We start from the raw sequence: 15,070 nt of genomic DNA, 5'->3' as shown, positions 1-15,070 counted from the left end.
GGGAGGATCCCGTCCTACAGGCGCCTGGGGGAACAGGCAGTAACACAGGGAGGAATTAGCTACCATAATATTAGTAAATGTCATAATGAGTTTCCGGGTCAGTATCTGCTGCCGACAGTAACATAATAATCTTTTTCGGCCAGGGTGAGATCCTGACTTTCCAAAGCCCTTTCCTTTGTTCCTTCAAGGCATGATTATCCTCATTTCATAGATGCCAGAGAGGCAGCCACCATGAAGCCAGGAGAGAAAAAGGCTGGGAGTCGGAAGGTCTGGATTCCAGGCTTTGGACAAATGAATCAGCCTCTCAGGGCTGCAGTCTCATCTGTAAAGTGGGACTAACACCCACCTCACAGAGTGCCTGGGAAAGTTAAAGCCACGCAACCAAGTGTAAACACAGTGTTGTCATCAGAGGGAGCCTCTGCCTATCCAGGCATGGGGGCCTTTTCACTTTCGCCAATCATAAGCCAGCATTTACTGAGTGCCAATTGACTGAGACACACATGGTCTCTCACTAAATCCTCCTCACCATACAGAGGCACTCCCCTAGGGTTAGTGACTTGCCCAAGGTCACACAGCTAATAATGGCAGAATCAGGATGTGAGCCCAGCTCACACTGGCTGCTGTTCTTCCCATGCCTCTAGAGGCCTCCTCTCCCATCCACTTCTGGAGCTCTCTTCAAATCTCAAGTGGAGTTGAGAACCATTATTAAGATAAGGTCTGATAAGGGACACTTAACATCAGCTTCCTATCAGCTCCTCAGTGACCTAGCCCTATCTAGCAGCCCTAACTGCCCCCTGTTTGGGAGGAAAGGGAATTCGGAGCCCACACCAGATATCCCATTGCCCCGGGAGTCAGATGTCCTAGGCCTGAGCTCTCACTGCCCCTCAGTTGAAGCATGATCCTGAATCAGGCACTGCCATCTTCTGGGCCTCAGTTTCTTCATCTGTGAGGTGGGACGGTTGGGGAGATGATCTCTAAGGAGCCCTTGGCATGTATGACTCTGCCGCTAGAAGGAGGGGAGTGGTCCCTCACTTCGGGTCAGGACCTGGGGCAGCAAGGGGGTTCAGCTTATCTCAGATCCCTCAGACCAGAGAGGGCTGGGCCAGCCCCTTATCTGGAAGCCCAGGGCTCCCACAAGCAAGTCTAGACATACAGTTGGTCACAAGTCTCCCCACCCCAGTAAGGGAGAGGAAACAGGAAGAAAGGGGGCAAGGGAGGTAACAGGAGCAGGTCTTCTCCCAGCTGCGGCCACTGGTGCTCTAGGTCCAGAGGCAGGGCGGAGTCTGACTCCACCAATGACTTAGTCCCTTCCCTCAATCTCATCTGCAAAGTGGGAACAATAAACCCTATCAGGAGGAGGGCCATGTGTGTAAGCCTGACAGTATAATGCATGGGAACAGGAAGAGGACAGAGTGCTGGGGGTGCTCCTTGAGCTCCCAATTCACATCCTTCACCAATTCTCCGTACCTCCCAGGACCAAGTGCCTAGATGGCCTGGGGCTGGGAGGGTTGAGTTGGATTCCTGAGAACCAAGGCCAAACAATCCCAGCAGGTTACAATGTCTTTGCAGCAGTGAGGAGGCCTCTCCCTATTCACCCTCACCCTTCTCTATGGTCCAAGGGCATTTGTAACATGGGACCAACCCTTCCTTGAAACTCAGTTTCCCCTCCCACTGCCAACCAGCTCCCTCTTTGAGCTCTTGGCGGCTTCAATGCTTAGTCCTCAACCCCTGCCCTTCCTCCACAGTGCTTCCTCCACCTGTGTACCATACGGAGTCCAAATCCCCCAGGGCCTCCGGCTTTCTTCACCCGGAGGACATGCAGGCCCCTCCGTCATAAGAGGATATCCATCTACACCTAAAATAATTAAGAGCACAGGCTTTGGAATCTGACAGGCTTGGGTTTGAATCCCTGTTCAGCAACCTCCTTGCTGAGTAGCCTTGGACAAGTGACTTAACTTCTCTGAGCTCCAGCTTTCTCATCTGTAAAATGGGAATAATAGCTTACAGCTTGTAAGACCGTTGGAGGACAAATGAATTAATCAAAGTAAAGGGTTTAGCATAGCATTTAGCTCTGCTGCCACCCCCAGCCAAGCAGCCTCACGCATAGAGCCTTCACAGCACTCTCTGGCCCATACTCTCAACATCTGATTAATCCCAGGTCCTTCCTATCACTTCTGCCACCTCCTCTGCAGTGTCTCTGCAGCTGCCACTCCTCTCCACTCCCACAGCCCTCAACATGTCCCCAGCCCTCACTTCATCAGCCTCTCCCCTGGATTACTGCAACAGCCTCCAGACCTTTCTATGAGCTTCCACTCTCACCACCCCACCCCCCAACCTGTCCTGCCTGCACCTGCCATCTTCCTAACATACCACTTTCATTGGCTCCTCAATTGCTCAAACACTTTCACTGGCTCCCTTTGGCCTGTAGACTCCAGCCCTCTCTGCTTGCCTTGCGTTCTTTCCCCCATCCTTTCACAGACTAATCAAAGGAGTAAGCACTCAAGCCCCAGTCCCATACCTGGACCTGTGTCAGCAGAGGCTGAAGCCAGGGAAGCCTTAGAATCCTCAGCACAAGTAAAAACAAAGAGATTGAGGTTTACATTCACTTTTTCTCCTCCCAGGCACAAGGAAGAAACCTCAACTACTTTGCTTTCCAGCCTCCACACTCAGTCTCAACCCCATGCCTTTGCTCACGACCATACCCCAGAGCTGAAATGCATCCCTGGGCAGGTTCTCTTGTCTAATCAACAATTCAGGACTAATTCCAACCCTACAGTTACTTCTTTAATACCAGCTCCCCAGTTTTCTAAAACTGACTGCAACCCAAAAGCCTTTTAACATATAGCCTAGAATATTCCCTAGCCCCCCACGCTTTCTTCTATGTTGCCTTGACATTGCTTTCTGGGCTTTTAGGAACACCTTTAAAGCCTGGTTGACCCTTGAGTTGCAGCAGGAACTGGAAGAGCACAAGAGATGCTAGAAGCCCCAGGCCTCTTCTGTAAGGGCTGGCGGGCAGGAGATTGTAAACAGCCCTCTTAATCTCTCTCTCCCCCACCACAAATGGTCACAAGTCTGGATCCACAGTTGGTTCTCAGGAAACCATCAGATTAGAGTGGCCATACGAGGGCAGATGAAGATTCACCAGCCCCAGCCCCAGCCCCTTGGTGCCGATTCCAAGAGGAGAGACAGGTGGGCACAACCTAGATTTCAGGATTACTGGGACAGGGAGACTACTGGAAGGTCCAGGAGTCTCTCATCAACCCAGCTTCTGAGGAACCTCAGAGAGCGTACCAGAATTTAATTAATTCTTTTCTTAATAATCATGATTATTCTTCAAACCACTGCAGGCAATGACCTTGGACAAGCCCACCTTCTCTATCAGTCTCTTTCACGACGAAATAGCCAGCCAGAACTGTAAGGGTCCCAAGAAGTCACCGAAGCTAAGCTGCCCTAATTTCACAGACAGACCTCCCTCTAGGAGCCAGGAAGGTCCAGAGAAGTGAAAGCAATCTGCTCAAGGTCACAGAGCCCATACCAGAGGAACACTGAGAACCCAGACACCCTAAATCCCAGCCTAGGCCCTTTCTATTGCCCCCTGCATGGAGGGATGAGATCATCAGGCTCAATTCAGAACCTCTAGGAATGTAGGCCATCCTGGGAAGTCATGGGTGGATTCTCCCACCACAGGAGGGAGGCCCCCCAAGCCACCTTCTCCAGGATTTTTTCATTCCCCAAAACCAGCAGATACCCGACTCTGTTGGAGACCCCTTATCTTGCGGGGTGGGGGGTGGATCCCCACCCTGCCCCTACCCCAGGTCTGGATTCACCAGGCGGAGGAACTAGGCACTTTAGACAGTCCCTCCTCCAACACGTCTTGGGACCCGGGGATACCCTGAACCGCCACACCCACTGGGGGGAACCAGGAATCCTGGCTCCCAGCCTTGGGGTTGGAGGCCTTCCCATTCTGCCCCCTCCCCCCGACTTGGAGGATGGAATGTGACCCGCGGACAGATCCTGCAGCACGCTGGGAAGGGCTGCGTTCCAGCTCGGTGGCTGCACTGAAAGGGGGAGATGCGGCAGCGACCATGGGGACCGCGGGTGGGGGGGGGAAGGGGGACAGAGAGAGGCAGCGGCGGTGCGGATGGGGGTGGGGAGGGAGCCCAGAGAACCAGTCCGACTCCCGATCAAGCCAGATGGAGGCGGCTCGAGTCTCCAGCCCCTGGTTTCCTGCTTCTCCCCTCAACCTTTGTCTCCCCTCCTTCCTGCAAACTTTCAGCCTGTGCGGGCTAAAGCCTGGGGAACAAATGTGCGTGCGTGCGTGTGTATGTGTGTGTGTGTATGTATAAGTGCTTTGGGGTCTGGCTGGTTGTGCAGTTTTGAACCTGTGTGTACATACGTGTGCCTAAGACGTTGGGCAACTGTACCTACACGAATGTGTCTGAATCTGCGACTGTGGTGGTGTTCGTGTGGCTGGGTAAACCGTATACATAGGTATATGTACCTGTATCTCAGGATCTGTGCCTCCCACAGCGATCGTGTGGGTGTGAATGTGTATGTGATTTTGTGTCTGCATGTCCATACATCTGAGTGGGTGTTGTGTATGTGACTGTAAATTGTGAACATGTACATGTGCCCGCCCGCGGGTATTCGTGCGTACATGTGTCTCTGTCTGCATGTGAGGGGTGGGGTCTGTGCGGGGGATTCCCGGCCCCCCAAACTCACACCCAACAAGCCCCAGGAGGGGGCAGCAGCGGCGGCGGCGGCTGCGGCAGGAAGACCCTCCTCCCCGCCTGCCCCGCCCCCACCCCCAGCCCCTACCTGCCGGCCGCTTCGCCGACCGCCCGAACCGCCAGAAGCTGCGGGCCCGGGGGCCGCTTGGGGCCTTCCTCTTGTGGTGTGAGTTGCCCATGGTGGGCGCGGGAGCCGGCGCGGGAACCCTAGCGCAGCCCTACCAGCCCGGCAGCCGGGCCCGCAGCCACAGGAGGGAGGCAGAGAGAAGCGCGGGCGGCCACCGCAGGCGCCCCCAGCCCCAGCTCGGCCACGCCCCCGGGCTCTGCGGCCAATGGCCGGGGTGAGGGAGGGGCCGGCAGGGGGCGGGGCCTGGCGCACATCCCGTAAGCTCCACCCCTCTGAGGACCTGGGAGACCTGCTGAGCCGCCCCGCCCAGTGCTCTGGGAAAGGCCGGGTCTGTCCAGGTGGGGCCGACGGATCGCTCGCTCTCCCAGGCCAGGGGCTGCCTCTGAGGACTGCAGTTGAACCAAGAGAACTAGGTGCCCAGGCTCCAGACAGGCGGGGTCTGGAGCCTTGCTGCTGCTAGGGCCCACCAACCACCACCCCGTGAGTGTCACGTGTCTGTGTATCTCCTGTCTCTGCTTGTTTGTACAAATACATCTATCTGACTGTATTTCTGTAGTAATGGTGTTCAAAATAACAATAGAACCCTTTTATATAGCGCTTCCTATGTGCCAGGCACTGTGATAACTGCTTTCATGCATTACTTAATTTCATGCACAAAACAATTCCGTAAGGTAGGTACTTTTATCATCTCCATTTTACAGATGGGAAAATTGAGGTTCCATGAAATCAAATGATTAGCCCAAAGTCAAACAGCATTAAGCTACAGAGCCAGTACTCAAACCCAGACTGAGTCCAATACCCACTGCTCCAGGCTACCTACCCCACCACTTTATCTGTGCCTCTCCATGACCTTGAAGGAGGGCATGTAATTGGGCATTTGTATTTGCGTTCTTGAATGTGGCTGTGTAGTTGTGCATCTGTGACCCTGAACATGTGGGTTCCTCTCTGTGTCATCATCTGTGACTGCATGCCTGTATCCATATAATTGAGTCTGTTTACATAGGTCTGGATGTGTGCTTTTGTGTATTTGCCTATATAATTGTGACTCCCTCAAGCTGGCTGAATATCCCTGCTTTTTGTGTATTTGAGTGTGTAATAGTCTGCTTGAGTGCATGTAAGTAAAAACGTTTGTCTATAAGACTGTAATTGCATGTGCTTTTCTGTATCAATATGACTGTGCAATTGTCTGCTGATATACCCATATCTATCTACCTTTGGGGGGCGGGGTATGTGTAAGTAATGGAGCATATAGGTAAACATACATGGAAGCACATGTCTGTGTGCATCTAACCCTAACTCTCTCTCATCTCCCGTTAAATAAGTCTTTGTTTTTCAAAGCCCAGGCCAAGGTTCACCTCTTCTGAAAGCCTTCCAGGTTGCCCAAGGCCCCCACATCTTCATGTTCTCACAAATGCCCTGTGTCCAGGGACCTGCCCAGGAGCCCACATACTGGGCAAGGACTCTCCTTTACGATCACTCTGCCATCTCTCCAACCAGGGGCAGCATGGTATAGACAGAGAAAGAGCACTGGGCTGGAAGCCCACGGCCCTCAGTTCTAATCCCCTTAAGGTTCATCCTTTCTGCCACCGCAGCAAGCCCCTCCACTACACCTCGCTGCCTCTTATGCCCAGTGGCTCCAAGACACCCTGTTCCCTCCCTGCAAAATGGGAGAGTTAAAGCTGAACCACACCCTCCCTGAGGCCCATCTCTTGTTAAGAGACTGAGGTTGACAACAGTGTAGTCCCTGAGGGGCTGGTATTTTATATATCCACGCAGAAAATACTTGTTGAGCATACACTGTATACCATGCTGTGTGCAGCAGGCTCCCTGCCTTGCACAGAGAAGAGGGTCCTAGTGGCAGAGCTCGATGAGACCTCAGAGATTTGCTGGCCCAATTCCCTTAATTTACAGGTGGGGAACCTGAGGCCCATAAAGGGGAAAGGTGGTATGGGGGGGCAGAGAGAACACTCAAGGGTAAAGTCCAAATCCCTTGGTATACATTCAGTGAGGACAGGCATGCAAAGAGCTTAGAAGGATGTCTGGAGTGTAGCAGGTAACTTGGCCTTCACAGGAGACCTTGCAGGAGCTGCCCCCGCTCACCAGTTCAGCCTCATCTCTGACCACACCCCTCTCATTCTCAAAGCTCCTTCCTCTTCCACCTTTGCCTGTCCTCAAGGCCCTGCTAGACAGTGTCCTCCTCCATGTCTTCCTTGACCCCCCCTCCCCCAGCCCAGTTCTTGGGGCTCCCACAGGCATTAATGCTGTCCGCTGATACAGAACTGATCACACACCTCAGGGCTCCCCAGCACCCTGTGTAACACCAACCCAGCACTTGTCTCAAGGCAACAGTTTGCTTTGGTATGTCCCTTTCCAACCAGAAAACAAGTTCCTCAAGGACACTGATCCTCTCACTCCTCCTAGTAGCCCCAGGCTCAGCACAGTGTCTGGCACACAGTAGGTATCCCTACGTGTTGAACAGAAACTGGCAAAGGTGGTGATGATGGCACCTTGAGCACTAATGGAGGTGAAGAGGCACAGGCAAGAGAGTCCAAGGCACTCTCCCAGTCTTACCTTCTTTCACTACAAATGCTGTGCTTGCTCCCGGATCCAGGAGGAAGAGTACTACCAACGAGTCAAGTGCATGGGAGAGCCTGGGAGAGCCTGGGGTAGGACTGGTGGGAAGAAGTAGGTGATATGGTAGGCATATGGACCAGAACTCCTGGAACCACAAGGCAGGGCTTGAGTGTCTCATGACCCTCCTGGAGGATAGTATTAAAGGCCTCGGCTGGCTAGGGGCTTAGAGGAGAGGGTATCTTAAAGCAGGCAGGAGGTCCTACTCGGAACAGACCCCATCAGCAGCCTCCTGGGAAGCATGCACTTTGCCAGAAGATTCAGGGTTTAAACCCTTGGCAGGCTAAGCTGTCTCCATCTCCCCTCCATGCCAGCACAGAGCACCCTGGGAGTGCAGCTGACAGCCTTTGGTGAACCGGCCCCCAGGACAGCGGAACACTAGAGCACAGAGTCCTGGGGAGTATAGTCATGGGGGAGGTGGACAACGAGTTCATCCCTGCTGCCCAAGGAAGCTGCTTCCACCCACTTCCTCCCCCAAGTCAGCCACAGGACTGGAGGTGGCCGTCCATGGGTTCTCCAGATGGGAGGCAGAGGTGTGTATACCTGCTCTCCCCACCCCGCCACATTCACTGCGGCCTAAACAATATACAATGCCGCCTCTCATTAGTTTTCTTCAGCATGTGACAGGCCAGGAGCAGCTGAGACAGCTTTGAGGGTTCGAGGAGAGGGGAATTTCCGAGGGGCGGGTGGGGGAGGGGAGGCGCTCCCACTGCCCTCTGCCGACAACAGATTAGAGATTTTTCTGGCCACAGGGAAAGGGAGAGTGGTGGGGGGAGGGCCCCCCAGCCTGAAGGGGATTTCCAGGAGAACCTGGGCCCTGTGCCACCGGTGCGGATCCAGGGCCTCCGTTGAGGAGGGAGGGGGAGAGGCAGCTGGACCCGGCCCCTTCTGAAGGTGTCAGAGGTAAGGGAGGGGATGGATGAGGCCTTCTCGGCCTCCTCGGCTTCCTGCTCCTTTCATCCCACCCCTGCTCGAGGGCCCTTTCTGGGATGGGATTTTCCATCTGAAGTCAGAACAAAGGAGTGGGGAAGCTGAGGTCAGCCTGGCAGGTGTGGGCTCCTGTTCTGCCTCCAACACTGGTTGGCTGTATGACCTTGAGCAAGTCACTTCCTCCTCTGGGCCTCAGTTGCCCATCTGTATGTGCCGTGAGGGCTCCCTGTGACATCTCAGGCTATCAGCTCTGAGCGCCCAGGATCTGGAGATACCCGTGCTCTGGGGGCCCATATCAGATTACCCACCTATCACCCAAAGCCACTTAATGCCAGGCCCTGTGCTGGGCAGGGCAGAGGGAAAAGACAGTCAGCCCAGGGCCTGCCCTCAGGATGTTCAGAACAGTAAGGTATGGTGATGCCTGTGCCCACGGAATGCGACAGCCAGCTGGTCCCAACCCCCAACAGAAGCCTTGCCTGGTTCCAGCTCTGCAAATCCCTCAACCCCAGCTTCCCCTCATTCTTCCATTTTAGCTCGCATCACCTCTCGGGGAAGATCACTCTGTTCCCTCCTTAGTCACACTTCTTGACCCTTAATTACTTGTTCAATGTCTACTACCCCCCTCAAACTGTGAGGTTCACGAGGACTGGGACCTTGTCTTTCATTCATCCTCAGGACAGAGTCTGGCACATAGTAGGTACTTATTACCTAATATTAAATACTTAATAAGTATTTGTGAAATAAATTAGTGAGACCCCCTCTCCCATCTGGACCCAAGGCAGACAATGCTCATCACTTCAGAGGGGCTTGGAGAAGGTGGACCCAGACTCCTTTATGGAAACCACTCCCCCACTGATGTATCCCACAGCAGAGGGAGCCCTGCCCATATCACATCAGCCAAGGCCCCAGGCTAAGGACACTGAGATGCCCCTCCCCAAGAAGAAGGTGACCAGAAAAGCATATCCTGGGACTTCCCTGGTGGTCCAGTGGTTAAGAATCCACCTTCTGGGCTTCCCTGGTGGTGCAGTGGTTAAGAATCTGCCTGCCAATGCAGGAGACACGGGTTCGAGCCCTGGTCCGGGAAGATCCCACATGCCACGGAGCAACTAAGCCTGTGCGCCACAACTACTGAGCCTGCGCTCTAGAGCCCACAAGCCACAACTACTGAAGCCCGCACGCCTAGAGACTGTGCTCTGCGACAAGATAAGCCACTGCAGTGAGAAGCCCACACGCCACAACAAAGAGTAGCCCCTGCTCGCCGCAACTAGAGAAAGCCTGAGCACAGCAACAAAGACCCATTGCAGCCAAAAAAATAAAAAAGAATCCCCCTTCCGATGCAAGGGACAAGGGTTCAATCCCTGGTCGTGGAACTAAAATCCCACAGGCTGCAGGGCAACTAAGCCCACGCACCGCAACTACTGAGCCTGTGTGCTCTAGAGCCCGTGCGCCAACTAGAGAAGCCCGCGCACTGCAACAAAAGATCCCGCATGCCGCAGCTAAGACCCGACACAGCCAAATAAATAAACGAATAAATAAAATATTAAAAAAAGAAAGAAAAGCATATGCTGTTCAACTCCAAATCTCTTGAGCACCCTGCTCTAGAGTCTGGGGGCAATAATTTCCCCAGGAGTATCACAGAGATGATGACACTGGACCAGGCCTTGAGGATGAATAGAAGTACTGGATAGAAAAGGGAAGGGAAACACATACTAGGTGGGGAACAGCACATGCAATGGCACAGAATGTGGAAATACATGGAGTGTTTATTGAAAGGCAAACAGATACCACCCGGACCTCAGAGAGGCAAAGTGACCACTAACCAAAGTGCCTTTGGGTCCTCACTTTGCTTTAGAGCTACACAGGCCCCTTCCTCAGCAGGGAGAGTTGGCATTATTCACCCTGCATCCTCACCCACCTTCCTATGACATCCAGACCACTGGGTCCCGATGTCGTGTCCATCTGACTGGCCAAAGGTAGGCTCTCCTTCCCTGAACATAGCTCCCACCCCCAGTTCCCCCTTCCAGCTTGCTCCTCCAGACCATTCTCAAACTCACAGAATTCTAGAATGAGAAAGGGCCACTAATGGTCAGAGGTCATTAAACCCCATCTTTATTAAGACAGACAGTGTCTTGCCAAGAATGAGGCAGGACTTGGCAAAGCAGAACTCAAACGCAGGATTCTCTCCATAACCCCATGCCCAGCACAGCTCTCCCTGAGTGAGTGGCCAACGTTCATGGGGTTAAATCTCCTGAGCCTGGCAGGGTAGCTCCTAAATTCTCACTATCAGTATCGGAGCCATCCCCAGCACCCACCCCCCCAGCCACTGCCCACTGCCTGACAGAAACCTTCGGGAGGGCTGTATACTCCTTTCCCCGAAGTTGATCCTAAGCTCTACAGCAGTTACTCCCCTCGAGTCAGAAACACATCCAACCTCATATTATCTTGTTTGGAGTATGGCCTCTGGAGACAGATTGAGTGGCTCTGTCAGTGCTACGCTATGTTCATCATGTCCATGCAAGTAAGAACCTTGCCCGTCTTGTCCCAAATATTTGCATTACCCTGACCAGTACATGACACTATCTAGGAAGGAATATGTCTTTTTCAAATGAATGAAGCTGAATGACCTTGACCAACTTACTTTCACCCTCTGGGCCTATTTTCTCACCTATAAATGGTTGTAACTGACCACCTCCCAGGTTGTTGAGGACAAGGGAAAACATTCATGAAAATGCCTGGCCAGGGTCTGGCACATAGCAGCCTTCATGTTCCCCTTCAAATTAGTCAGCACCCTGCCCTCCTTCCACACTCTGCTCACCTCCTCCAGGAAGCCTCCCCCGATTATCTGCCAGCCTCCAGTCCTGGCATCCATCCCAGAAACACTTCCTCCCCACACACTTGTCTAGAGTCCACATGATATTTCTGAAATATATGGATGTCTGCTTGTTTGTTTGTCTGTTACTTTTTCTGTGCCTGAATCCTCCGCTGGACAAAGGTAAGACTCCACCTTCCGTGGATCCCCCCTCAATAATCATCATCATCACGGGTATCTGAGGTGTAACCAATGAGTTGTTTTCCAAACATGAATCAGGATAAACTTAGCTAATGCTCAAGTCCTCAGCATCACAGCAGCAGCAACCCGCTGACATCTGGACCATGCTCCACAATTCACAATGCACTTGCATGTCTGTTTTCTAATTTGATCCTTGAAACACCCCTGTAAAGCCAGGATTTGTTATCTCTATTTTACAGGTAGCAGAACTGAGGCTTGGAGCGGTTAATAACCTGCCGGGGTCACATGGCCCGAGAGGGGCAGACCAGGGCCCAGGACAGAATTGTCCTGTCAGCTTCAAAGCCCATTCCTTCCAGACTGGGTCCTTACAACTCAGGTGAATAAACTCACAAACACAATAACAGCGACCCCTTACATTTCTATGGTGACTTCACTTTCAAATAATTTTCACATCCTCTTTTGTAAGAATCTTGGAAAGCTCACAGACCCATCAAGGATATGTCTAGCCGGAAGGTTAGCCCAGTGAGAAGGTCCCCTCTCTTCAAGAGACAGTAATGGAAACAGTGAGGCCACAGAGAAGTTGCTTGCCCAGTGTCACAGGGCTTGCTAACCGCTGGGCCAGGATGTGAACTCTCATTAACTTGCCTGACTCTGATACTCCTCCTACTTTATCAAGTTCCCTCACTTTTCTCTGGGCCTCTTCCCATCTGTACAATGGGTTGGATGAGAAGATCTTTAAGCCTTACCCCCTGGTCTATGTCCTTGGGAGAATCATGAAAGCAGGACCAGTTTTGGAAGTCAGATGATTTGAGTTCAAATCCCAGGTGGCCAAATCAATCGCTCAAAACTGTCCCTGAGCCTCAGTTTTTCCATCTTCAAATGGTCGTAAATGATAATGGAGGTAATGGATGTGGGGCGGGGAGGTGGGGGGGGGGGCGTTCTGGCACATTCAGAATAATAAATAAATGTCAGACTTCCTCTCTTTCCTTTCTAAGTCTGTGCAGGGCAGTGCGGGGAGCACGGGGGTTCTGGAAAACAGAGGCTCAAAATCTATCCCAAGCTCAGTTTTCCCTTTTATAGTAGGGGACTCAGATTAAAGAAGCCAAGACCTGCATCTATGGGTCTTTGGTTCAGCAACTGGGAGCAGGGAGATAATGACCTCCCTAGCAAAGGCCCCTGACCTCCCAGGAATTTTCTGTGTGTGCCTCCTCCCCATCTCCCCCAATCTTCATTCTAAACATTTTCCCCAGAAAGAGTTAAGCCTTCTTTGGGCTTCCCCTTCCTGACCAGCAGTGCCAGTGGATATTAGAGAGATTGGATTTATTTCTCTTAATAAACAGAAAAGAAGTTTGGCCAGGCAGGTGACAAGGAAACAATTGGAATAATAGGAGGTTGGAGCAAAAGGAAGCAGGACTTCCTCCAGACATACCTACGGCCACCCTCAGACCTGGAGAAACAACAGCCAGGGGCAGGGAGGTGTTGCCCATGCACGTGGTCCCAAATCAGGTCGACCTGCTGCCCAGAAAGCCCAGTGCTACCCAATACCAAACACGAGGCAGGGGGAGGCCTGCCACTGACCCAATGACCCTTAACCCAGACTGTCGGAGCAAGGACCTACAGAGTCAGCTTTTCCAGCCCCTGCACCCAGGCTGATCTCCCAGGGGAAAAGTGTCCACTGCCCTGGGGTATGCCACTAGCCTTCTATCTCTAATCCTGACAGTCTGACCACAAACCATCCTGCTGCAATTCTGACCCATGCCCCCTCGAGTGTGATAGGGATGACTTCAGATTGAATCCCAGTGGGGCAGCCCTGGGACAGACTTCATATATTGTGGGGACTGCAGAGCCCTTGGAAACACCCCTCATGCAAACCTTCCCATGGGGCCTGGCCCAGTCATCTCAGCCCCAGCACCCAACTTCTGTTTGTGGCTGGGCTGCAGGGGAGCAGGGCCCATATCCAAAAGGAAGATCAGGCCGGAAGCAATCACACAAGAGGCCTTTCACCCTCTTCCTGACCCCTAAAGTGTTCCATCTAATTATCCTCCAGAGGAGGTGGTTAAAGGACACTGGGCGGGTAAACACAGGCAGAATGGGATGGGCCTGCACACACCGCCATTTCCTCACCTCTAGCACTGAAGCAGGAACACAGGAAAGGTAGACTTCCTAGGACGGCTGGCCCCAAGGGAGCCCCACCCTCTTGCAGAGACTCACGCCCTCCACCTCAATCAGGAGACAGAAACAGAGAGGAAGATGAGGGAAGAACAAAGCAAGCGGCCAAAAGAAAAGTGATTCCAGTAGGGATGGGCCAGATCAGCCACCCCTCCCGTCAGGCTGCCCATCCATCAGGCCAGAGGGAGCCTAGAGGCAAGGAATTAGCTGTAGTACATCAGGTAACCACCGCTGCCCCAGGTACAGCCTCTCCATTAACTTGGGCCTGTTTCCCCCATCTGCAAGCACACTTCCAACACAAGACCGTTTCTACCAAGGCGGGGGGAAGGAGTGGTGGGTGGGGCAGTTGGCTCAGATCCTGAGCTCACCACCCCAGGAGGTGGATGTTTGCGGTTTGGCCCAGGTGAGTGGTGAGGGGGACCAGGTAGGAAAAGCTAACACTGCTAAGAACCTAAAGCATGTTATGCTCCGTGCTGGGTCCTCTGTGGGGCTGGAAACCCGGATCCACCTCGACGACTGAAACACCTTTTGAGTGCAGTTGGCTTTCCAGACCCAGAGGGACCCCCCCACCAGAGATGTAAGGTCACGTGCCTCTCCCATTGGTCCCAGGCCAGAGTCAAGACTCTGACCCCCTGACTCAGCAGCAGAGGGCAGAACCTGAGTGAGACTGGGGGAAGGGGGCACCGCCTCACCGTCCCAAGAGCCGGGCGGCCAGCACTTCCTGCTTAAGCCAGGGGATTCCTGCCCCCTTCGGGGGGTCCTCTCCATCTCGAGCGGGGCTGAGCCCTGGGCTCTTCGCTCCCCAAGCAACGGCGCCTAGGGAGTCACCACCTCCGACACGCCGCGGACCCCCAGAGGAGCCACCCAGGCCGCACCCTCGGCGCCGCCCGGCGCCTGCCCAGGTGCCCGGTCGCCTTACCTCGGCCTTTACCCTTGGCCCTCCTGGCCTTGTCGTCCGCCTTCTTGGCCCGGGGGGCGGCCGGTTCGGCGCCCTCTGTCCCTGCCGCCTTCTTGCGCCGCTTGCCCCGCAGCCAGCTGAAGGCACGGCGGAGGCCGGACACGCCGGAGCGAGACTTCTTCCTGCGCGGGGGGCCGCCCGGGCCCCCCGGCTCTTCGGCCGCAGGTGCGGCGGGGGGCGCGCGGGCCGCCATGGCTCGGCCGGGGTACCCGGCGCGAGGGTCAGGCCCCCTGCGGCGGGGCGCCCATGGGCCGGGGGCAGGCGGGCGGGCGGGCAGGCGGCCGCCGCGCGGAGACGCGCCCGCAGAAAAGTTTGGGCGGCGGAGGCAGAGAGGGCGAGGAGCGGGGCGGGCGGCGGGAGCGGCGCGGGAGGGGCCGCGGGCCGGCGGGCGGGGCGCGGAGGCCGGCCGGGAGGGACAGAGCCGGGAGGGAGAGGCCGCGGGGCGGGGGCGGTGCTGCCTTTGGCCCCTCCCCGCCTCCTCCGGCCCTCCGGCCCGGGTCCGGGAGGTCGGGGAC

General features: G+C 54.4%; 1 protein-coding gene across 3 annotated transcripts in view; it reads right to left on the bottom strand.

Moving 5' to 3' along the window:
• NHSL3 (NHS like 3) overlaps window positions 1-14,807 on the bottom strand; it is a 28,585-nt gene extending 13,778 nt beyond the window's left edge. The window contains exon 1 of one of the 3 annotated variants that reach the window (XM_067725308.1): window positions 14,517-14,807. In XM_067725308.1, the coding sequence (XP_067581409.1) occupies window positions 14,517-14,748 (232 nt within the window). In that variant the 5' untranslated portion in view covers window positions 14,749-14,807. Of the gene's footprint in view, window positions 1-4,818; window positions 4,976-14,516 lie in introns of those variants that run through there. The other 2 variants (XM_067725307.1, XM_067725309.1) reach the window with 2 other exon arrangements.
• Between the last annotated feature and the right edge of the window lie 263 nt (window positions 14,808-15,070).

This window comes from Pseudorca crassidens, chromosome 2, assembly GCF_039906515.1.
Source record: "Pseudorca crassidens isolate mPseCra1 chromosome 2, mPseCra1.hap1, whole genome shotgun sequence".
NCBI classification, from domain to species: domain Eukaryota; kingdom Metazoa; phylum Chordata; class Mammalia; order Artiodactyla; family Delphinidae; genus Pseudorca; species Pseudorca crassidens.
The sequence above is the reverse complement of the archived record's forward strand: the minus strand, read 5'-3'. Positions and strand labels throughout refer to the sequence as shown.